At 38.0% G+C, this 24836-nt stretch overlaps 1 protein-coding gene across 4 annotated transcripts in view; it reads left to right on the top strand.

The window, feature by feature from the left end:
• The window catches only part of ADAM22 (ADAM metallopeptidase domain 22), a 238154-nt gene that overhangs the window by 172308 nt on the left and 41010 nt on the right, over positions 1–24836 (top strand). For all 4 annotated transcript variants that reach the window (XM_010855352.1, XM_010855353.1, XM_010855351.1 and 1 more), the window contains 10 exons: positions 317–407; positions 2095–2146; positions 5711–5810; positions 6876–6947; positions 7163–7255; positions 13597–13677; positions 17097–17147; positions 17366–17429; positions 19046–19151; positions 21666–21785. In XM_010855352.1, coding sequence (XP_010853654.1) covers positions 317–407; positions 2095–2146; positions 5711–5810; positions 6876–6947; positions 7163–7255; positions 13597–13677; positions 17097–17147; positions 17366–17429; positions 19046–19151; positions 21666–21785 — 830 coding nt within the window. The remainder of the gene's footprint in view (positions 1–316; positions 408–2094; positions 2147–5710; positions 5811–6875; positions 6948–7162; positions 7256–13596; positions 13678–17096; positions 17148–17365; positions 17430–19045; positions 19152–21665; positions 21786–24836) is intronic.

The raw sequence follows: 24836 nt of genomic DNA, 5'->3' as shown, positions 1-24836 counted from the left end.
CTGGCTTAGTTGTATACAAGTATGAAGCTTTTCAGAAATGTCACTGGTGAAATTTGGACTCAAAAATTAGATTTAAGTTTCCAAATCTGGAGGTTGATGATTCTCTGGTTTCTTCTCTATAAGACTTAGTCAAACATGGAATTATTTCTCACTACCTCTTCCTTAATGCTCCATAGTTCAGCACTAGCTATTATGTATTAACCTCTGCTAAATAAAGTGCTTAGAAGTTTTTTTCAGTTATATTGTGACATGTTCCCTGATTCATTTTAAATAAAAAATAATTTGCACTTATAAGTATTTTATTTTTGTTTTTCAGTTTGGGAAAACGGACTTAATGGCAGTTACACTTGCCCAGTCGTTAGCCCATAATATTGGTATTATCTCAGACAAAAGAAAGTTAGCAAGTGGTAAGTTTAAGTACACGTGTAGTTTAGTTATATTTAAAATAGGCTATCTGTAAAATATTTTGCAGAATGAAATTCTTTAACTCAGTTGTTTAATCAAAAGATTTTGAGTGATAGTATAAAGATAGCCTGGGCACAAAATGTTTTTTTCCAAAAGTAATACAAATGTTAATATTTGCATCACACATGAAATTTACTCCATGTATAATAAACATTAAAGCCAGGTGTTGTTGAATTAAACTATGAATTTTAAGGACATAAGTTCAGTTTGGCAATTTTGAATGATCTCAGCATAGAGGTTTAAGGTATATGTTTTATTATCGCTTATTTAAAACATCTCTTACTATTGCTACAGAGGTAGAATTTGCCTGCAGAATCAGATCTGATAAAGGGATGAGTAAAATATGGGCCTAATAAAATATGCTAGGTTTAACATCTATGATGAATATATATTCCCAGTGGGTAGAGTTACTTTACCAGAATGATCGAGCACTATATATTTGGAGTAAGTTGACTATAGTGAAAGTGAAGTCACTCAGTCGTGTCCGACTCTTTGTGACTCCATGGACTGTAGCCTACCAGGCTCCTCCGTCCATGGAATTTTCCAGGCAAGAGGACTGGAGTGGGTTGCCATTTCCTTCTCCAGGGGATCTTCCTGACCTGAGGATCGAATCTGGGTCTTTGGCATTGCAGGCAGACACTTTACCATCTGAGCCACCAGGGAAGTAAGTTGACTATAATCATATTTATTATTTTAGCAACAAATGCCATAAATATGATTGTTTATATTAATTACAACTATTACCATTTATGGGCTTGCCTTGTGGCTCAGTGCTAAAAAATCTGCCTGCCAATACAGGAGACATGGGTTTGATCCCTGGGCCTGGAAGATCCCCTGGAGAAGGAAATGGCAACCCACTCCAGTATTCTTGCCTGGGAAATCCCATGGACAGAGGAGCCTGGTGGGCTACAGAACATGGGGTCACAAAAGAGTCAGACACAACTTGCAACTAAACAACAACATCAAAAATTACCATTTATGAAGTGCCCACTCCATAAAAGACAGTTGAATGCCAGAATTAGCTACATCTAGATGCTCATTTAATCCTCAAGATGGTCCTGCAAGGTATTCATTATCAGCTGATAATGAAGATCTATAAAGTGTCTAGATCTTAAAAGGGTAATGTCTCCAAGATTACAGACATATTAAGTGGTATACCCAGATTTTGAACCTAGGTGTATCTGATTCTAAGACTTCTGCTTAACCAATATACTGTACTGCCTCCTACCAGCAACCTTGAGTGCAGAGGTTTTAAAAATTGATGGGAAATTATAGGAATTTCCATAAAAACCTATGAAACCAAAATCCTGTGGTCATGCATCACTATTTCATTGCTATTTGATTGTTAAGCCATTTTAACTGAGTGCTTTAAAAATACGGCCACTTGTTAACATTTTTCAGAAGACTTTTAGAGTAGAAATTATATAATCTCAATAGAGTCAAAGTAGAGTTTTGTTGCTATGCATTGCATAAAACACTTCAAATGTGAGGAAAATTAGAGGACTGATCTTTTACTGATTTGTAAATGTACATAAGGAATAAAGTGAACATGTACTTTTAAAAATAGTAACTACTCTAATGCACATGTTTTCACTTTGTAACAAGGTGTATGTATTCATTTTCTCTTAGGTGAGTGTAAATGTGAGGACACATGGTCTGGATGCATAATGGGAGACACTGGGTGAGCCACTTCTATTTAAAAATAACTCACTGTTCCTTTCTCTACTGTGCTGTTGTCTTCTTAGGAGGATGGCAGTCAATAAGTTAGTGCCTGGAACCCTACCCATAGGGATTTAAGACAAACTTGGCAGTTAATTTTCTCAGTGGCTCTGTAGGAAATAGATTTTCACAAAATAGTCTTTTGTTTATGAAAACAATTGCTGTCTATTAAGCTAGTAAGTCAAAGATTTTTTTTAGGGAGGGGATAGGACTTTGAAATATGGTGAGTCAGGGCCATGCAGGATAAATGATTCCATCAACTTCAGGTAAATATAATAATTTTTTTTGAAGAATTGCTTTTTTTTTTTAATTTTTATTTTATTTTTAATCTTTACAATATTGTATTAGTTTTGCCAAATATCGAAATGAATCCGCCACAGGTGTACCTGTGTTCCCCATCCTGAACCCTCCTCCCTCCTCCCTCCCCATACCCTCCCTCTGGGTCGTCCCAGTGCACCAGCCCCAAGCATCCAGTATCGTGCATCGAATCTGGACTGGCGACTCATTTCATACAAAAGATTATTGAAGTATAGTTGTTTTACAATATTGCATTAATTTCTGCAGTGCAGCAAAGTGATTCAGTTACACATATATGTACATTCTTTTTCATATTCTTTTCTGTTATGGTTTACCATAGGATATTGAATATAGTTCGCTGTGTTACACAGTAGGACCTTGCTGTTTATTCACTCCTTATATAATAGTTTTCATCTGCTAATCCCAGGGCTTCCCAGGTGGTGCTAGTGGGAAAGAACCTGCCTGCCAATGCAGCAGACGTAAGAGATGTGAGTTCAATCCCTGGGTCAAGAAGATCCCCTGGAGGAAGGCATGGCAACCCACTCCAGAATTCTTATCTAGAAAGTTGCCTAAAGAATAGGGTTGCAAAGTGTTGGATACAACTGAAGTGAATTAGTATGCATGCATTCACATCTGCTAGTCCCAAACTCCCAATCCATCCCTTCTCCATCCCCTCTCCCCTCTGGCGACCTGTGTGTCTGTGGGTCTGTTTCTCTTTTGTATATAAGTTCATTTGTATCATATTTTAGATTCCACATATAAGCGATATCATATGGTATTTGTTTTGTTCTGATTTACTTCACTTGCTATGATAATCTCTATTTCCATCCATGTTGCTACAAATGGCATTATTTCAGAATAAGGAAGTTGTTCAGACAATTTAAACTCAGTACGGCTTTATATGGAGGGTTTGACATGAAATACTTGATAAATGAATTTACAGTAAATAATTGTAAATTCCATTAGTTAATTCACTTAAACATTAACCGTTATGCTAAGAAGTGGGAATATAAGTGCACAGGCTAGGGGGAGAGATTTTTATAAAAATCTATTCATTCTTATCTTAATTGTGTTTTCACTTTTATGAAAAGCTCAATGTAAAACAAGTTTTGAAAAACACAGAAAATAAAATTTGTACCACCTCTTTTCTTGCCATCAGGTGATAACTATGGTTAATATTAAAATGTGCTGTGCTGTGTTTAGTCGCTCAGTCCTGTCCTACATTTTGCGACCCCATGGACTGTAGCCCACCAGGCTCCTCTGTCCGTGGAATTCTCCAGGCAAGAATACTGGAATGGGTAGCCTGTCCCTTCTCCAGGGGATCTTCCCAACCCAGGAATTGAACTGGGTTTTCCTGCACTGTAGGTGGATTCTTTACCAGCTGCGCTACCAAGGAAGCCCCTGTTAACAGAACGTTAAAATAGTTTTGTTTAAACCTAGTATCTTGGGAATTCCTTGGCCATCCATGCTTCCGCTGCCAGAAGGCAAAGTTTCGATCCCTGATCGGGAAATAAGATCCTGCATGCCATGAGGTGCAGCCAAAAAAATAAAATAAATCCAGTAGTTTTGTATTTTTTCTCTTTCCATTTTTATTGTTTTATACAATTTGGATTATACTGGTTATAGCTGTTTATTCATTTTTTACTTAACATTATAGAGTCAGCATTTTTCTAAGTCTTCATTCTTTAACACTATGATTATTAGTAACTACATGGTATTTTAGTTTTATTAATATATCACGGTTTAGTTAACAGTTTTCTGTTGAACATTTAGGTTATTTTCATGTTATTTGCTGCTATAAATTGTGCCACCATAAATATCTTTATTCAGACATCTCTGGACACATAGCAAATTAATTCCTCAAGAAAAATTTCTTAGAGCAAAATTCCTAGATTTAAGGCTATTTCACATTCTGAAAATTTTTAATGCATAGTACCAACTTGCTCTATTGCCAGGTTTCTTTTTCTATTGACCTTTGATTATTTTGGGGTGTGTGTGTGTGTGTGTGTATATATATATTATATATATATAATATATATAATAAAAATATATATTATTTGGAGATATATATATATATAGTATTTTGAAGCAATCTGAGACTTGAAGAACTGGAAGAATAGTTACAAAGCTTTTGTTTCTGAATCATAAGTTCTACCATGGTGCCTATCACTTCAAAATGCTAAACTTAATGTACTTTCTGTGGACATAAACTTGGGCAAACTCAGGGAGATGGTGAGGGACAGAGGCCTGGTGTGCTGCAGTCCACGGGATCGTGAAGAGTTGGACACTGAACACAACTTGGTGACTAGACAAAAACAACAACAAAAATGTACATTTCTATAAACAAAGGCATCTTCCTATAGGACCACAATTCAACCAAGAAAATCAAGCCCTCATTCAGGACTGGCCCTTTGTTTCCACAATGGCATTTTAGCAAAAACTTCAGAATCAGGATTTTTTGATTACAGTCAGGTTTTGGTCTCTTCAGTCTGGGATGATTCCTGTCTATTTTTGACACATTTATAGATTACAGGCCAGTTATTTTGCAGAATGCTCTGCAGTTTGGGTTCCAGCCTAGATGTAATATTTAGGAAAGACTTATTGTGGAATAAATTATTTCTAACTCTCTTTGATGGAAATTACACATATGTAGGTGTGTGTTTCCTTTGAATGGGTATGCAGATGATGCAGAGCAAATTATAGTTGCCACTGGACTTCCCAGATGGCACAGTGGTAAAGAATCTGCCTGCCAGTATCAAAGATACAAGAAACATGGGTTTGATCCCTGGGTCGGGAAGGTCCCCTGGAGGAAGAAATGGCAACCCGCTCCTGTATTCTTACCTTGAAAATCCCAGGGACAGAAGAGCCTGGTGGCTACAGTCCCTGGGGTCGCCAAGAGTCGGATTTGACTGAGCACGTAGTTACCATTAGTCACCAATGATGAATGTGTTGCTGTTGTTGTTTAGTCACTAAGTTGTGTCTGACTTTTGTGACCACACGGACTGTAGTCCGCCAGTCTCCTCTGTCCATGCGATTTTCCAGGCAAGAATACTGGAGTGGGTTGCCATTCCCTTCTCAATGCAGATATTATGCATAAGTGGAATTTATTATTTATTTATTTAATTTTTAGGAATAATGTACAGTGTTAACAGTGTTAAATTTTAAAACTAGTCTACAAACAAGGGAGACAGAAATTATACCCAGCTATTGCCTTTCTTCTCTCTTATAGATATTATCTTCCTAAAAAGTTTACCCAGTGTAATATTGAAGAGTATCATGACTTCCTAAATAGTGGAGGTGGTGCTTGCCTTTTCAACAAACCTTCTAAGGTAATAAGTGTGATCAGAGTTGTTAAGTTATTAATCTTTCTCAAATATTATAAACACAAATTTTCATTCATTGTGTCTAATGGAGCGAAACTTTTCAATTTGGTTCATATGTACGTATTCTTGATATGCTAAATGTCTGCATTTCTGAATTAAATTAATCATGGACTATTCTGATGGGAATAAAAAGCAGGTATAAATTAGAGTTTTGCTTTCTGAAAGACGTTCATTTTCTTTTCATAAAGCCAAATGAGGATTCAGGGTTTGCTTACAAAAACGATTTTACTTTGCATTTCTTTTTCATTTTCTTGATGCATTTTTTTTCCCCTTTGGATACTGAATCATAATTCATACTAATGGAAAAGGAGGTCTTTCTTCTCTCATTAATCCCCATCTCTGGGGCAAATTATTACTGCTGTTCTCTGCAAAGCTATGTTAATAGGTAGAGCTGAATTTTATATTAAATAAATCAGTGAATTTATTAATTTTTGTGATGTTTTCCTCACTGCTCACAAAATAACTTTGTTTCACAAGTTAATACAGTTGATACAGAGCTTTTCACAGATAATTGTATTTGATTGTCAGAATAATTCATTATGTAGATGGAAACTGATATTATTGCTATTATTGTTTTAAATATTAAAACACTTGGGCTCTGAGATGGCAAGCCATTTCCCCAAGATACATGGCTAAGCCAAGATTTGAATACAGACATTCTGACTCCAAATCCCTTGCTCCTGTTTGAAATGAAATTTTAGGAGTCCATCTGGCTTTGTTTTAGCCAATGCCTAGATCATTTTTTGCTTTGATGGCACTTATCAGACCCTAGTTGGTGTGTGTGTTATATATGAAAATATGATTAAGTCTGAAATGGAATCAATACTAGACACTTCTAAAGTTTCCAGTTCTAAAATTCTACAGTCATACTTTATAGCTTAGGAAAATAAAAATATATTTTGAAATGACTGACAGGCCAGAAGTATAGTTGTGACACTTGTGATCTCATAATCTTATATTTGGTGCTGATTTTTCTACATTTTAGTGCCCTTCCTGTTTTTCATTCCACAGCTTCTTGATCCTCCTGAGTGTGGCAATGGCTTCATTGAAACTGGCGAGGAGTGTGACTGTGGGACCCCGGCAGTAAGTCTTTGTGTTTGGATGATTTCTTTAGGTTATTTGGGGTTATTCTAGATCCACACTGAACCATACAGAGCAAGTGTTGTGCCTAGAAATTTCATAAGATTTCTGGAACAAAGATGATAATTGTGAGGCTGTACATTTATTTTGGAAAATAGCCTGATGCTTTCAGGAAAATAACACCACTTTCATTTTTTCCAAATGTTTATATTCCTTAGGAATGTGTCCTTGAAGGAGCAGAGTGTTGTAAGAAATGTACCTTGACTCAAGACTCCCAATGCAGTGATGGTCTTTGTTGTAAAAAGTGCAAGGTAAATAAATGTTCATTGATAACCAACTGAAAGAAAAGAGGACATATTTGATAAGTTATTAAGGCAATAACTTAAATAGTTAATATTTAAGGTAAATATAAGCAAATAACAATAGACAATAGTAAGACCTAATGTATGTTGAGTGACAAGTGCCAGAGGCTTTATAGGAGTCTCACAAGTCTTGTGAGGAGTAGTTACTATTTTTATTCCCATCTAACAGATGACAAAACTGAAGTTTATGGTGATTAAATATACCAAGTAAATAGGAGCTAGGGCCTGTGTGTTTGTAATCCCCAGAGTTTGTCCTCTTTGTACTGCCTCCCTGAAAAGCGTGCACTTTAAATGAAACCATTTAATGTGCTGTAATATATACGTATTAAAAGACGCTTACTCCTTTGAAGAAAAGTTATGACCAACCTAGATAGCATATTGAAAAGCACAGACATTATTTTTCCAGCAAAGGTCCATCTAGTCAAGGCTATGGTTTTTCCTGTGGTCATGTATGGATGTGAGAGTTGGACTGTGAAGAAAGCTGAGTGCCAAAGAATTGCTGGTTTTGAACTGTGGTGTTGGAGAAGACTCTTGAGAGTCCCTTGGATTTCGAGGAGATCCAACCAGTCCATTCTAAAGGAGATCAGCCCTGGGTGTTCTTTGGAAGGAATGATGCTAAAGCTGAAACTCCAGTACTTTGGCCACCTCATGCGAAGAGTTGACTCTTTGGAAAAGACTCTGATGCTGGGAGGGATTGTGGGCAGGAGGAAAAGGGGATGACAGAGGATGAGATGGCTGGATGGCATCACTGACTAGATGGACGTGAGTCTGAGTGAACTCCAGGAGATGGTGATGGACAGGAGGCCTGGCGTGCTGCAATTCATGTGGTTGCAAAGAGTTGGACATGACTGAGCAACTGAACTGTACTGAACTGAATAATATTAATAATAATAGCATAATGTAATACAGTTTAAATGAAACTATTCTTTGAATAATGCATTTCCTTTATTGTAAATCCAAGTAGATATTCAATTCAGTTCAGTCCAGTTCAGTTGCTCAGTCATGTCTGACTCTTTCCGACCCCATGGACTGCAGCACACCAGGCTTCCCTGTCTATCACCAACTCCCAAAGCTTGCTCAAACTCATGTCCATTGAATCGGTGATGCCATCCAACCACCTCATCCTCTGGCTGCCTTCAATCTTTCCCAGCATCAGGGTCTTTTCAAATGAGTCAGTTCTTCACATCAGGTGGCCAAAGTGTTGGAGTTTCATCTTCAGCATCTGTCCTTCCAATGAATATTCAGGACTGATTTCCTTTAGGATGGACTGGTTGGATCTCCTTGCAGCCCAAGGGAGTCTAAAGGGTCTTCTCTAACACCACAATTCAAAAGCATTAATTCTTCAGCGCTCAACTTTTTTTATAGTCCACCTCTCATATCCATACACGACTACTGGAAAAACCATAGCTTTGACTAGATGAACTTTGTTGGCAAAATAATGTCTCTGCTTTTTAATATGCTGTCTAGGTTGGTCATAGCTTTACTTCCAAGGAGTAAGCGTCTTTTAATTTCATGGCGGCAGTCACCATCTGCAGTGATTTTGAAGCCCCCCAAAATAAAGTCTGTCACTGTTTCCATTGTTTTCCCATCTATTTGCCATGAAATGATGGGAACAGATGCCCTGATCTTAGTTTTATGAATGCTGAGTTTTAAGCCAACTTTTTCACTCTCCTCTTCACTTCACTTTCATCAAGAGGCTCTTTAGTTCTTCACTTTCTGCCATAAGGGTGGTGTCATCTCCTTCTTTTCATGCTCAACTTGGAATAGCTTGTGTATTAGCTGTTGAGGCAACAAAAGAAATCTTTGTAGACGTTAAAACACCTTTCACGTGTTGTACATCACTGTTCAAAGCATCTTTACACACCTTGGCTATTTTCCTTCTCCCAATAACATCCTCATGCCTGTCTCCAAATAGTTAAGCCTTTATATCAAGACTATGGTAATTTGGGCTTACCTTGCTCAAAGAAATCTATTTTTTCTTTTCTCATATAAAATCTGGTATAATTTTATATTATTTCTAAGATATAATATCTTTCTTTCCCTCCAGTCTGTACATTTTGCAGAGGCAGAGCCAGGCACTTAGACTGTAATTGGAACAAGACTTCAGTAAATAATTGCTGAATGAATGAATAAATATGCACAGCATTCTCTTACTGATTCTTTGCTGATTGATCAGCTCTAATGAGTTAAGAGAGGGCAAAATATGAACCTATCATATTTAATACCCTATTGTGTGCCAGAAACTGTACTAAGTACTTGCAAAGTATATCATCCTGTATCCAGGTTTCTTAACTGTGGCACTGCTGACATTTTTGGCCAGATTGTTCTTTATCGTGAGGGTTATCTTATGTCTTGTAGGCTATTTAGCAGCATCTCTGACTCCTACCTACTAGTTTCCAGCAGCATCCCTCCAAGTCATGACACCACAATGTCTTAAACATTGCCAAATATCCTCTGGTTGAGACTGCTGTCTTAGATAATGCTCATAGCTACACTTTGGGGATGGATATTATTGTCTATATTTTTTCCAGCTGAGCAATGCCAATCTCAGGGAAGTGAAATAACCTGCATAGTCTCACTCAGCTAGTAAAGAATAAATGTGCAGTTACACCCCAGATCTGCTGGCAGCAGTTTCTGTTGTTCCCACTTTACCGCTGTGTCTCTGGCAGAGTTTTAAGAGAAGCAAGGCACTGGCAGAGGTCTCTGAAAGCACTCTCTAAAAAACGAAGACCAAACTAAATGTGAAACATAGTTTTTCATTTTGTCTACCTCAACTGTTTATTCTGTTAGTTTCTCCAACTGCCATCTGCTGCTGCTGCTGCTAAGTCGCTTCAGTCGTGTCCGACTCTGTGCGACCCCATAGATGGCAGCCCACGAGGCTCCCCTGTCCCTAGGATTCTCCAGGCAAGAATACTGGAGCGGGTTGCCATTTCCTTCTCCAATGCATGAAGGTGAAAAGTGAAAGTGAAGTAGCTCAGTCCTGTCTGACTCTGAGCGACCCCATGGACTGCAGCCTACCGGGCTCCTCCGTCCATGGGATTTTCCAGGCAAGAGTACTGGAGTGGGGTGCCATTGCTTTCTCCATTAACTGCCATCTAGGGGTTCCTAATGATATACTTTAATCCTCAATGTTTTAAGTCTGCCCATCCATCAAACTGAAGCTGGAACTCCAACACTTTGGCCATCTGATGTGAAGAACTGATTCATTTGAAAAGACCCTGATGCTGGGTGAGATTGAAGGTGGGAGGAGAAGGGGATGCCAGAGGATGAGGTGGTTGGATGGCATCACCAACTCAATGAACATGAGTTTGAGTAAACTCCAGGAATTGGTGATGGACATGGAGGCCTGGCGTGCTGCAGTCAATGGGGTCTTAGAGTTGGACACGACTGAGCGACTAAACTGACTGATCCATCAAATGCAGTCAATTATGCCATTTTTTCTTGGATTTATAGAATTAAGCTCTTTGTGATATAATCACTGAAAGGAGCAAGTACAAAATAATAGAATTAAAATACATAAAATAGAATGGTGTGGTTAACTATCTTAGAATATGAGTCACAACTTTACCAGTCAAGTAAGATCTTTTCTGCCACTTTGTCTACCCCATACTTCCGTTCTCACCCCACCCTGGGCTCCTAGAGGAGTCAGAAGCAGAAGAGCGAATGAAAAAGAGGGATCAGAAGAACAAAATGAGGAAGCATGTGTATTTTTGTTTTTTTTAATATGTGTTTGTAATAATTTATCTATAAGTCAGAGTTAACAAACACTTTCTGTAAAGGGACAAATTTGTGGGTTATAAGGTCTTTATGTCAGTTGCTCAACTCTTTCTTTGAAAGCAGCCATCAAAAATACAGAAGCAAACATATGTGGCAGTGTTCTAATAAAACTTCATATACAATGCAAACAGGCAACCAAAATTGTCCTCGAGGCATGATTTGGGAACTCCTTCTGTAAAATATTGCTTATTTACTTCTTTACTCATTTTCTCTTTTAATTACATGAAAATTCCAAGAGGGCAGTGATTTGGGTTGATTTACTGTTTCACCCCAGCACTTAGCACAAGTCCTCCTTTACCATGCTGATTTTTGGACGTTTCTGGACAATTCGTGAACATTACACTCTTGTATGAACTGTACCTTAAATCTGCTTATACTTCTACCTCAGAAGTTCTAGAATTGTAGCTGGTAGCAATTCCCAGGAGGAAGAGAACCAGAGTATATGAAGTTAACTTATCTTGCTTGTTTCCTTATTTTTATGGCCTATTTGTTGTTGTTGTTCAGTTGCTAAGTTGTGTCTGACTCTTTGTGATCCCATTCACTGCAGCACACCTTCTCCTCTGTCCTTCACTATCTCCCAGAGTTTGCTGAAATTCATGTCCATTGAGTTGGTGACATTATCTAATCATCTCATCCTCTACCATCCCCTTCTTGTTTTGCCTTCAGTCTTTTCCAACATCAGGGTGTTTTCCAATGAGTTGGCTCTTTGCATCAGATGGCCAAAGTATTGGAGCTTCAGGTTCAGCATCAGTCCTTCCAGTGAATATTCAGGATTGATTTCCTTTAGGATTGACTGGTTAGATCTTGTTGCTGACCAAGGGATTCTCAAGAGTCTTTTCCAGCATCACAGTTTGAAAGCATCACTTCTTAGGCATTCAGACTTCTTTATGGTCTAATTCTCACATCTATGCATGACTACTGGAAAAATCATAGCTTTGACTATATGGACCTTTGTCAACAGAGTGATGTCTCTGCCGACATCACATTTTTAATATGCTGTCTAGGTTTGTCATAGCTTTCCTTCCAAGGAGCAAGAGTCTTAATTTCATGACTGCAGTCACTGTCTGCAGTGATTTTGGAGCCCCAGAAAATAAAAACTGCCACTGTTTCCACTTTTCCCCCATCTGTTTGCCATGAAGTGATGGGACCAGATACCATGTTCTTCATTTTTTGAATATTGAGTTTTAAGCCAACTTTTTCACTCTCCCCTTTCACCCTCATTAAGAGGCTCTTTAGTGCCACTTCACTTTCTGCCATTAGAGTGATGTCATCCCCACTAAATTCTAAGTTTCTTGCCAACAAGATTCTTGTGTTTGTTTTCTGTTAAATCTCCACTGGCTGTGCCTAGCACATTTTAAGTGCCTAGTAAATGCTCAATGAATGAATGAACAAACACAAAATTTTGTTCAGCTCTTCTGAAAAGTATCTGTTGAATTCCTGACTGGAGTTGGCACTGTGCTGCTCATGTTCTATGAGCAGCAGGAGACTCAACTGCCTGGAGGGTGGTGAACCAGGGAGAGAGGATAGAAGTTGTGTGTGGGTGTGTGTTGGGGGAGAGAAGGGGTCTAGAATACTGTATATGCTTGTGTGAGCAGAGTTAGAAACATAGAAGGACCCAGCCCCAAATAGTAACCTTAATGGCAACCCACTCCAGTGTTCTTGCCTGGAGAATCCCAGGGATGGGGGAGCCTGGTGGGCTGCCGTCTATGGGGTCACACAGAGTTGGACACGACTGAAGTGACTTAGCAGCAGCAGCAGCAGAGCAAGAAAGAGTGGGATTGAAGAGGAAAAGAGAAAGATGGTAGCTTTATATATCTCTTTTTGTTTTGTTTTAATTAATACTCTTGCAACTGATGAATCCAACAAGCATACAAGTTTATTTGTATGACTCCTACACTTAAAAAAAATATTTGAGTTGAAAACAGACCAAAGAAGAGTCTTACAGACAGGTACAAATAATAGAAGCATTAAAAGGGAGTGAAACACCAAGCTATAGATCTGTAAAAAAAATGATGCAGGAAGAGAAGATGGTGAAGGAAATCATGAGAGGAAATAGCTTTGCCATTTCCTCTAAGTTTTACAATTCAGTCCAAAATGTAACTTTCAAATTCTTAGCTGATGAGGTAAAAAATAATAATATGATAAAAGTGCCAGTAAGAATGAGGGATAAAGTATAAATCCATAATCTAGTTGGAAGAAAGAATTGCTGGAACTTGGACTGGCTTGTCCTTCTGGTAGAGATGTACCATCAAGCACATCCTATTTTAGCTAGATCTTGTAAGCTATGTGTGATGACTATGCAAATTACTTCATATGTGAGAAACTCGCCCTGAGAACTATTAAATTAACATTTTCATGCAGTAGTTATGGTTTTCACAGATTTTCATCTTAAACTAGTTTAAGGTATTCCAATCCAAAAAAATTTCATTTTACATTTTGAAGATGATACTGTAAGAGGTTTTTTTTTTTTTTTTCCTTTGACAGTTTTGCACATTGAGTTTTGTTCATTTTAGTTTCAGCCTATGGGAACCGTGTGCCGTGAAGCAGTAAATGATTGTGATATTCGTGAAACATGCTCGGGAAATTCAAGCCAGGTAACTTATGAATAATTTCCTTTGAATCCACGGGGGGAAAAGTTGGAGTTTGTTTAGTGAACTGACCCTCAGATGGAATGGAAATGGGCAAGATATTCACGTTTCTCTTTCATGTCAACTCTTTCTCTCTTTTCATTAATTTTTTGGGAATTGAAGTTTCAATAATCAAAGCTTGAGCAGATGTTCAGTGTGATTTTGTCTTAATGTTGAACTAATCTTAAGACTGTATATCTGACTTAACTATTTTGTTTTTGTTGAAAGTAGGGAATAAAAGGCTTTTGTGTTTAGTCTAGCTGGTGAAGGAAGAAACAGAAAGACTCTTTCTCTTCAACTGGTTGAAACGAGTCAGATAAGGCAGAGAGAACTGCAGGATATTGGGTTCTGAGACAGGGCCTGTCTTGACATTTATTTACCTGAAACAGCTTGCCACTAATTGCTGCTTTTGAATTTAATATCATTTAGTTGTCAGTAGGAAAGATAAGGGGAGAAGGCAATGGCACCCCACTCCAGTACTCTTGCCTGGAAAATCCCATGGATGGAGGAGCCTGGTGGGCTGCAGACCATGGGGTTGCTAAGAGTCGGGCACGACTGAGCAACTTCACTTTCACTTTTCACTTTCATGCATTGGAGGAGGAAATGGCAACCCACTCCCGTGTTCTTGCCTGGAGAATCCCAGGGATGGCGGGGCCTGGTGGGCTGCCATCTATGGGGTCGCACAGAGTCGGACACGACTGAAGCGACTTAGCAGCAGCAGCAGCAGGGAAGATAAGGGCTTCCCTAGTGGCTCAAATGGTAAAGAATCTGCCTGCAATGCAGGAGACATGGGCCCCTGGGTCAGGAATACTCCCTGGAAAAGAGAACGGCTAGCCATTCCAGTATTCACTCCTGGATTCCATGGACTGAAGAGCCTGGTGGGCTACAGTCCATGGCGTTGAAAGAAGTCATACATGACTGAATGACTAACACTTTCACTTCAGGGAAGATACAGAAGTTAATAAACTTTGACAGGGGATCCCAGATCTCAGTGTATTTGTATACAGGCAGTCCTTGATTTGCATTGTAATGCAGGATCACAGAAGTGACCATGAAAGCTGAAACCATGTGAAGTATTGTAGTAATCAATGGAAAAATTTACAGTTATCCTGTGATCTTTAAAAAATATCAGGTGATTAAAAACTCCCTTACTGTTGGACTTAAATGAATAGGGAAATGAAAAAAAAATGAACTAATATTTATTTAGCTCACATTAAATTAAAATGAAAATATTGAAAATTAACACATTTTATTTCTTTGTAAAAAACTTATCGGTAATTTGAGCCGTGCTTGCCTTCTCCTGGTCAGAAACGTAATGATACTTAATGAGCATCTTACCTATGCCTTGTTGAATTGCTACTCTCCTTTCTAAGTTTGGGCCAATTTTTTGACATGATCCTTTGTGCTTTCAATGTTGTGAAATATCCAAGAGATGTGAAGTTGTGAGTGGGAATTTTTTTGCTGAACAGTGGTGTCAGCATCCCATTCCCATAGTCACTGGTTTTTTTTTTTTTTCTGTAATGCTATTTACATTTGATTTTCATTTCTCTTCCAGTGTTATCACTTTTCATTTCTTTGCTGCACTTTCACCTTTGTTGGCCAATTTCCTCTTTCAACTATTCAGTTTTATTATAAGATGTCACATGGTATCACCCAGAGACAGAAGGGCAACAAGCTATGTCCTTTGTTATCTGTACATGAACTGAATGAACAGATGCTCAGTGGTCAATCCTGACAGACGTTGAAAGAAGCACCTAGATGGGCTGTTGACCGTGATGGCCGTATCTTATTTACCAAGCGACTGGTGGACTGAAGAGCTAATAGCAAAATTTGTTCTTTGTGCAATTATTCATACTTAATCTACTATGGTAACTGAAATTGAATGTGTCCTTGGGGTACTGGTATTATTTAACAAAACCATAGTTAGTGAAATTCCTTCACACTGGAGCCATGCAAAGTGAAGAGTGTCCAAATCTATTTTCTCTAGAGCAAAGAGAATTAGTAGTGGTTTATCTGTGCTATGCTCAGACAGTCACGTCCGACTCTGCTAACCCATGGACTGTAGCCCGCCAGGCTCCTCTGTCCATGGAAATTTTCAGGCAAGAATGCTGGAGCGGGTTGCCATTTCCTACTCCAGGGAATCATACTGACCCAGGGATCAAACCCGCATCTGTTGCATCTCCTCATTGGCAGGCAGATTCTTGATCCCTGCGCCACCCAGGAAGCCCTACTTTAAGCATTAAAAATGCTTTATTTTAAAAGCAGTCATCTTAAGAGATTAAAGATTTGCATTCTTACTGGCTAATTAGCATTGTTTTCCTAAGCTTACACCTAGTGAGGATGGGGATACAATGAATGATTACCTAATGGGCTCTGGGAATGAAAGTATATTAAAGCAACTTCTTTAAAATGTAATTATGTGATAAGCAGGATTTCAAAAGAATTCTAAATCTGAAAATTATGTGCATACAAAGGTGTTCTTGTTGCATTGGTTGTAATGGCATAATTTGAGATACTTGTAAGTAAATATTTTAATACATTGATTATATGACTTGTTAGCTCAGGGAATGTGTTATAGCTATTAAGACACCTACAAAAAAGTTTATTATGATGCAATTAAATTTGCATGATGAAAGTAAAGGGCTGAAACAGAATATAAAGCATTATCTATAATCTGATTATACTTATATTATAAAATACCACATTATGTTGAAAAAGGTAGAGGAAAAAATGTACCAAATTATAAAAAATAGTTGTCTCTGGATGGCGGGAATATTAGAGACTTTAGTCTTTCATTTTTCCTGTTTTTTTTTTTTTTTACATTTCTATCCAGATAGGAATGCTTTGCAATCTTTTGCAGTCTTTTCCGCAGTTGGTCCAAGGGAAGAAAAGTCAGGGGGCAGGGGATGGCTATAAAACATGTCTTTTTCTGACATGTCCAAGGTAGACTTTCACTTGAGAATCATTTTATGTATAAAAACTGTTACTTCTCATGGTTAAGAAAGAGGAAACCATATCTATTGCTCCATCTGGTGGCATCCTTCTGGCTTTGTCTTGTGCTCTCGTTTTCTTGCTCTGAGAAGTCGTGTGTCTGTATAAGTTAGCTGAGTCTTTGCTGTTGGTTCTTTTTATTTGTAAATAAGGATTTACAAATCAACTGCTCTTTTCCTCTGGTAGATCCCTATTTTTAGGGGAAAATGCATCAATTGTTACATTTCCTTTTGTTTTCTCTTGATCTTGTGTTTTTTTTTTTCTTTTTTTTCAGATGATTTGGGAGATACCCTGTATTATGAGACTTCATTTTCAAAACGAAAACCTTTAAAGAGATTAGCTCATCTTAATATCTTGCTGTGTATTTGGTTCATATTTCTGTTTTCTTTTCCTAGTGTGCCCCCAATATTCATAAGATGGATGGTTATTCATGTGATGGTGTCCAGGTAGGTTACTTCATCTTTACCTAAATGTTTCCTATATACCAGCACAAAAGAAATACTAAGTCTCATCAAAGTAGGAAGATCATATTAAATGTTTTGTAGTCAACTCTGAAGGTAAAATGCCTTTATAATACTCATCTACTAGTTTTCTTAGTCATATTTTTCAGTTACCTGATGGAAGTAGACGTTGTGCTGCTAACGGGTATGCTTTTCCGTTTTAGGGAATTTGCTTTGGAGGAAGATGTAAAACCAGGGATAGACAATGCAAATACATCTGGGGGCAAAGTGAGTAAATAACAAGGTTTGAGCCTTCTCCAAGTGTGGTAGCTGGCCCGAGGGCATGTGAACTGGATGGAAGTAATTTTTCAACCACTTTATTATGACTCAGGGACTTTCAGAGCCACTGCAGCAGGAACACTTTTGTGGAAATTAGAGAAAAGCACCTCCTTTGATAAGACTCAGCTCTGTATGTCTTGGCTAGTTAGCCATGTCTTTGGATGGAAAGTGGCTTTGCTGCCAGGCAGATAAAATCCATTCCAGGGTATGCAACTTGGAGAACAAAGCAAACCTGGATTTCTGATCCTCTTATGCTGTCTTTAACTTAGTATCCTTAGGCAAAACCCATCAACCATGTGGAATGGACATGGACCCCAAGTTGGGCACCCTTGGATAAGAACTGTGTAGCCTTTTAGGTAGAATTGCATTTTCTTTCTTATCTCTCTTTCTTAAACTCTAGCTGGTTTTCCTAGTTATAGGTGAATTTCTGCTAAGGTAACTCTATCATATCAGAAAGAAATTTTAATGTTATTCCCTTCAAACTTTGGCAGATTTTCAGAAGGAAATATGTAACATTTATATCTAAAACATATTTAATTTAGATGCATATTTAAATGCTATGTTTTTCCAGAAGTATTACTGGCCCTTCTGAAAGAAGTGTTTGCTTCAAACTCTTTCAAAAGATGATTTATATTGGAAAGCAAGCTGTGAAGATAATGATAACCATTAACTGTCACAAAGACTGGCTCTAATCCTTTTGGGAATGGAAGTGTATGCTCTCTGTTGAACAACTAGAGAAACACTGGGATGGGAGAACATTTTAGTTATGTAGGCTTGTGCTCTGGACAAAGAAATATGGTTTTTGCTTCCTCCTCTTGAGAAAAATTAGTGGCTGATAGCAAGAAGTAGGAAAAGAAACTACCAAACATTATCAGTTTAAAAAATATATTCTGACAGTCATCTTTTGATTAGTTTGCAAAAGTTGTTTTGATCTAAATCTTGGATAGCTCCATCAACTGACCTTGGCTTTAGCAAAAATAAAATCCTGACAAAAATTCTGACATGACTTAAAATGTTATTTGATAGTCGGAGATTTAACATGAATTCAGGTTTGCTTACAAGCAGAGTAACTCTTTAATAGCCGTTAAGAATTAATAAACAAAGTGGAAATACTGCTGTTTCTTGAGTCTTTAATTATTGTGGATCATTCTTTTAATAAAGTTGTCTTTATGATTCATAAAAGTTGCTGAGTGAAAAATTCATGCTTTATATCTGGCACTGAGATTAAAGCATTGAACATTTGTCAGTGAACCATTTGGTAGCATCTTTCCCCAGTTATTGGCTATATTCTCAGGAGTGTTATTCTCAGAACTTACAGCCTGAATCATATCAAAGATCTAAATAGATTTGTTTTCAAGTTTTAAATGAGCAGTTGTGAGAAATGTATGCAAGTGATGGATAGTTTTGGTATGGGGAACTCTTGTGAAGCATGGATACAACCTTTGCAATTGGTAACATTGTAGTGAAAGAAGAGAGTTCTTCACAAGTGTTTTCCCCTTACTGCAAAGAGTTGAACAGCTCACGTGGCATATCTCTCACTGACAGAAAACTCTATTCTGCTTCAGATGTGATGTCATCAGACAAATACTGCTATGAGAAACTGAATATAGAAGGCACCGAGAAGGGTAACTGTGGGAAAGACAAAGACACGTGGATACAGTGCAACAAACGGTGAGATGGAGAAACTGGCTGAGTTTATACCTCAGTTCCAGGCACTACTTCTGAGGCAACCAGGACTTCCCTGTTTTCTGCATGCCATAAAGCATTCTCTTTCCCTCGTCTCTTCCCAGAGTTCCAACAGCACCTTTGCAGAGGGTTTCTGAATCTCAATATGTATTCTGACCTCTCTCCTAAGGCTCAAGCGATGCCTATGGCTGCCTTAGGTCTTTCTCACCTAGAAGACAGCTGTCAGCATCTCAAAGGCAACAAAAATTAAAGCCAACAGAATGTTCTCAATGCTGATGGAATTATCTGATGCTGACTTTAATAGAGAACTCTTTTCCCCAGAGATCTTAATATCTCATTCTCCTGTTTAGAAGCCTCAGAGTGATCCTTGATGCTACCTTCTCTCTGACTCATAATCCAAATGACAAATCATGTTTATTCTTCTCTTTCACTCCTCCACAATTTGTCTTTAATTCATCTCTTCATTTCTGTGCCTATTGCATTACCCCAATTAAGACCTATGTCAATTCTTCAACTAATACAGAAACCTCTTAGTTTTCTCTGCCAGCAGTGTCTAGCATGATCCCATCAAAATAATCTTTTACTGAACCTTTTGACCATGTCAGTTCTTTGTTCAAATTTCACTGGTTCCACATACTTAATTGATAGTAAGAATAACATCTATTCAGTGCACACTGTGTGTTAGGAACTGTATTACACTTTACATAAGTGATGTCATTTAATCTTAATGGCAGTTTGCCTTGTTTTATGTAGAAGGAAACTGAGACAGTTAAGTTGACTAAGGTCATGTAGCTAGGATATAATAGGAGCAGAATTAGAATTCAGCAGTCTGATTTTAGAATTCTCTTTTAACCACTTTGCTAAATGTCATACCATCTTGCTTAATACATGAAATGGAGCCTTAGGTCGGCACTGTACCTCTTCCATAATTTTCCCCAACCTACATATTTTGTTTTCTTCTTCTCTACTCTTTCAAAGTCTAGCAAACCTTGCCATTTCTAATATATTTTATTGTCCTACTTCCACACTGGAGAAGGTGATGGCACCCCACTCCAGTATTCTTGCCTGGAAAATCCCATGGACGGAGGGGCCTGGTGGGCTGCAGTCCATGGGGTCGCGAAGAGTCAGACACGACTGAATGACTGCACTTTCACTTTTCACCTTCATGCATTGGAGAAGGAAATGGCAGCCCACTCCAGTGTTCTTGCCTGGAGAATCCCAGGGATGGGGAAGTCTGGTGGGCTGCTGTCTATGGGGTCACACAGAGTCGGACACGACTGAAGCGACTTAGCAGCAGCAGCAGCAGCACTTCCACACGGGTATGTGTGCTAGTCATACTTTAGGAAGTACCCTATATACTCCATAAAAAAATTTTACCTATCCCCAAATTACCCATCCCCATCCCTTTGGATAGCACTTACTCTGTAAATTATTTCTGGATTATTTTATTTATTATTATTTATTTCCCCACACTTCCCTCTTCTCCTGCATCCTTTGCATTACTTTTATGGTTCTTGTCACTAACTCTATGTTTTATAGATGTTTAATGTATGTAATTTCTCTTCTTACCCAGAGTATAATTTCCTTAAGAATAAAAATCATCTAATGTTTTTAATATTATACTAAAGTATTTAGTAAACTCCAATGAAAAATGTTGAGTGTCTTCTATGTTAAAAAGCATTTTTATTTATGATATATACAATAATGTGATGATATAACTTTTAACAATTTTTTTAATACAATAATACATATTTTTCTATGTTGGTGATAGATGCAAGTCTTAATTTTTCTCTTTTTCTATATGATAAAGTCTAATATTTCCATATATAATTGCTGGCCTGCTAATAAGTCTTTGCAAGACATTTATTAGAATATGTTTATCATTATCTATCTTAATGATTAAAATGTGTTAAATATAGAGAATATGTAAGATAGTAGTTAACACAAATGAAAATATGTTACAAGTTAAATTAGAATTGTATGTGCTAACTGGGGGAGAAGTGGAATATATTGGAAAAGGAATCATCCTATGTGGTTGAGAAGCCACAAAGTATATAATCTGTTCTTTAATTCTGGTGCCATTGGTTGAAGAAAACACTGTATTCTAAAAGAATCCTCATTCAAAGTTCATTCATTCACTTATCAAATATTTTTTTTTGATGTCTTAGTATATCCTGTGATGTGTAATGAGGAAAGAGATTCAGATATAAAAGAAGTCCATTTGATGGGTAATTTTCTTTAGATAAATACTTAGCGGACAATAAAGGAAAATCTAGAACATAGTTGGGATTTTGGTGCACCAAACGTTTCAGAGAAGACAGTTTTTAAAGCTGGGAGTAAACTAATCTGAGGTTATTTTGTTTTGCTTGTAATTTGAAGCAATAGTACAGTTGATGAAAAAAACAAATGCTTAAGTAAGATAACATTATTGTTCTAACTGTATGGCTTTTGCTGTATCTTTGAGGGAAGAAGTAAATACTTGGTACTTTTCTAACACAGGGATGTGCTTTGTGGTTACCTTTTGTGTACGAACATTGGTAATATCCCAAGACTTGGAGAACTCGATGGTGAAATCACATCTACTTTAGTTGTACAGCAGGGAAGAACGTTAAACTGCAGGTAATGATCTAACCCTTCTATGAGAACATTAGCCATCTTATTTCCCAGGAATGAAGCTTAGGATTACTTCTATTTTCAGTTCATATGTATGTTAGTAAGGTGAAATGGATTCTAGTCCATAGGGATGATTAAGTAAATCCTGACAGAGAACAGATAGAAAGAAGGGAAGAATTAATTGAATGTGGACTATTGTATGGTAGCTAGAGTTATGTTTAATTGTCCAGTTAAATCTTGCAGGGTTTAGTTTGCATTTCATTCTTATCAGTGGATTAAATAAATGCATCTTCCTTTGCTCCCTTATGAAATCCCACTAAAATGACACTAAATAGATATTTTTCTAGAATTTGTATGTCCATAAGGAAGCAGAAAAAGGGAGAGGAAACAGCAGCAACAAAATCCTAGAGCATGGAGAACAAATAGATGTGTGGCAGATGATTATCAAAACTAAAAATGCTGAAGTCCTCAGTCAGTAATGGGGAAAACCAAGAAACTGACTCAATATATACTGCCAGTCCCAAAAGGCTCAAAATGGGCAGCATCATCTACTTCTGGAAGAGGGAACAAAGGACTTGGGGATAGAGGAAGGAACTCACATGAAAAAGATAGGTGAACTCTGTTAGAGAAGCTGCTAGATCTACAGCTTACTTCCCTGACCCAGCTAAGCTGATGATTGCTCACCCTCCCATGAAAGATTTGAGCTTTACAGTCTGCAAAGAATAAAACAGAAGGTTTCCAAGCTTACTGTCAGCAGAAAAATCAGTTATCAGAAGTGTGTAGAAGTGATCTAGCCTCATTGATATTCAGTCAGAAAGTCCCAGAACTTCCAATCATCTGTCTGGTTCCCCAACTCAAATATAAACAGATGACCAGATTTGTGAAGAAAGACTCTAACCTAAAAAGAGAGAGAGAGAAATGACCAGAAAATGCAACAACTACCTATAAATATTTTAAGATACTTCTATCATGAAACAAGAATAGGGTAGAATTTTAAAAAATGAGGAATATTAAGAGAAAACAAAGGAAAGCTGTTAGAAATTAAAAAAAAAAAGATGGCAAACATTAAACTCAATAGTTGAAATTATCTCCCAGAAAGTAGAGTAAAAGAGACAAAGAAAGGGACATAGAGTAAAGCTCACCGTGTTAGAATAGAAATAATAAAGAACAGAGAAAACAGCAGGGAGGAAATTAGCAATGGCTGGGGTCGCTAGGGGGCTTCCCTGGTGGCTCAGAGGTTGGACACTACTGGGCGACTTCACTTTCGCTTTTCACTTTCATGCATTGGAGAAGGAAATGGCACCCCACTCCAGTGTTCTTGCAAGGAGAATCCCAGGGACAGAGGAGCCTGGTGGGCTGCTGTCTCTGGGGTCGCACAGAGTCGGACACGACTGAAGTGACTTAGCAGCAGCAGCAGCAACTCCGAGAGCATTATCTAGAACTTTTGGACTTGAATTTCCATATTACCAGGCTCACCAGGTGCAAGGTGAAATTAGTGAAATTAGTAATACATCAAAACTTATCATTATGAAATTTCAGAACCTAAGGAAAAAGAATCCCAACTGTTTCCAGAGAGGAGAGGGGAAAAAAAAAAAAGGAATAGGCATTAGAATGGTTTCAAATCTGTCAACAAGAGTGCTGGGATCTGAAAGACAATGGAGAAAATAATTTCCAAAGTAGAATTCCGTACTCAGGCAAACTATGAATCGAGTGTGAGGGTAGAAAATAAAGAGACATTCAGATATGCAAGTTTTCCCCAAGTTTACTCCCCTAAGTCCTTTCTCAAATCTGTTAGAAATTGTGCTCCACCAAAATAAAGAAGAAAACTAAGAAAGAAACATAGTGAATTTAGGAAACAAGATATTCATTCTGGAGAGAGACAGGGCAATCCTCCAATGAATAGTATCCTGGAGAAAGCCAAGATAGCCAGCTCTGTGCCATTTACAGGGGCCAACCAGATCAGATAGGAGCAGGGGAACTCCAAATTGAAACTCTAGGGGAGATTATTTCAGCAAGATGAACTGATGTTCAGACACATCTTAAGTGGAGATTTTGACAGCAGGGTTGGTGTAATTTTGAGTTAGTGACAGATAATTCAGTGATCAAATAAGAGACTTGATGGTGTGATCACTCACCTAGAGCCAGACATCCTGGAATGTGAAGTCAAGTGGGCCTTAGAAAGCATCACTACGAACAAAGCTAGTGGAGGTGATAGAATTCCAGTTGAGCTCTTTCAAATCCTGAAAGATGATGCTGTGAAAGTGCTGCACTCAATATGCCAGCAAATTTGGAAAACTCAGCTGTGGCCACAGGACTGGAAAAGGTCAGTTTTCATTCCAATCCCAAAGAAAGGCAATGCCAAAGAATGTTCAAACTACCACACAATTGCACACATCTCACACACTAGTAAAGTAATGCTCAAAATTCTCCAAGCCAGGCTTCAGCAATCCGTGAACTGTGAACTTCCAGATGTTCAAGCTGGTTTCAGAAAAGGCAGAGGAACCAGAGATCAAATTGCCAACATCCACTGGATCATGGAAAATGCAAGAGAGTTCCAGAAAAACATCTATTTCTGCTTTATTGACTTGCCAAAGCCTTTGACTGTGTGGATCACAATAAACTGTGGAAAATTCTGAAAGAGGTGGGAATACCAGACCACCTGACCTGCCTCTTGAGAAACCTATATGCACGTCAGGAAGCAACAGTTAGAACTGGACATGGAACAACAGACTGGTTCCAAAAAGGAAAAGGAGTACGTCAAGGCTGTATATTGTCACCCTGCTTATTTAACTTCTATGCAGAGTACATCATGAGAAACGCTGGACTGGAAGAAACACAAGCTGGAATCTAGATTGCCAGGAGAAATATCAATAACCTCAGATATGCAGATGACACCACCCTTATGGCAGAAAGTGAAGAAGAACTACAAAGCCTCTTGATGAAAGTGAAAGAGGAGAGTGAAAAAGTTAGCTTAAAGCTCAACATTCAGAAAACGAAGATCATGGCATCTGGTCCCATCACTTCATGGGAAATAGATGGGGAAACAGTGGAAACAGT

This window comes from Bison bison, unplaced genomic scaffold (genome assembly GCF_000754665.1).
Source record: "Bison bison bison isolate TAMUID 2011002044 unplaced genomic scaffold, Bison_UMD1.0 scf7180017864364, whole genome shotgun sequence".
Classification (NCBI taxonomy): domain Eukaryota; kingdom Metazoa; phylum Chordata; class Mammalia; order Artiodactyla; family Bovidae; genus Bison; species Bison bison.
This window is presented reverse-complemented; position numbering and strand designations above follow the sequence as displayed.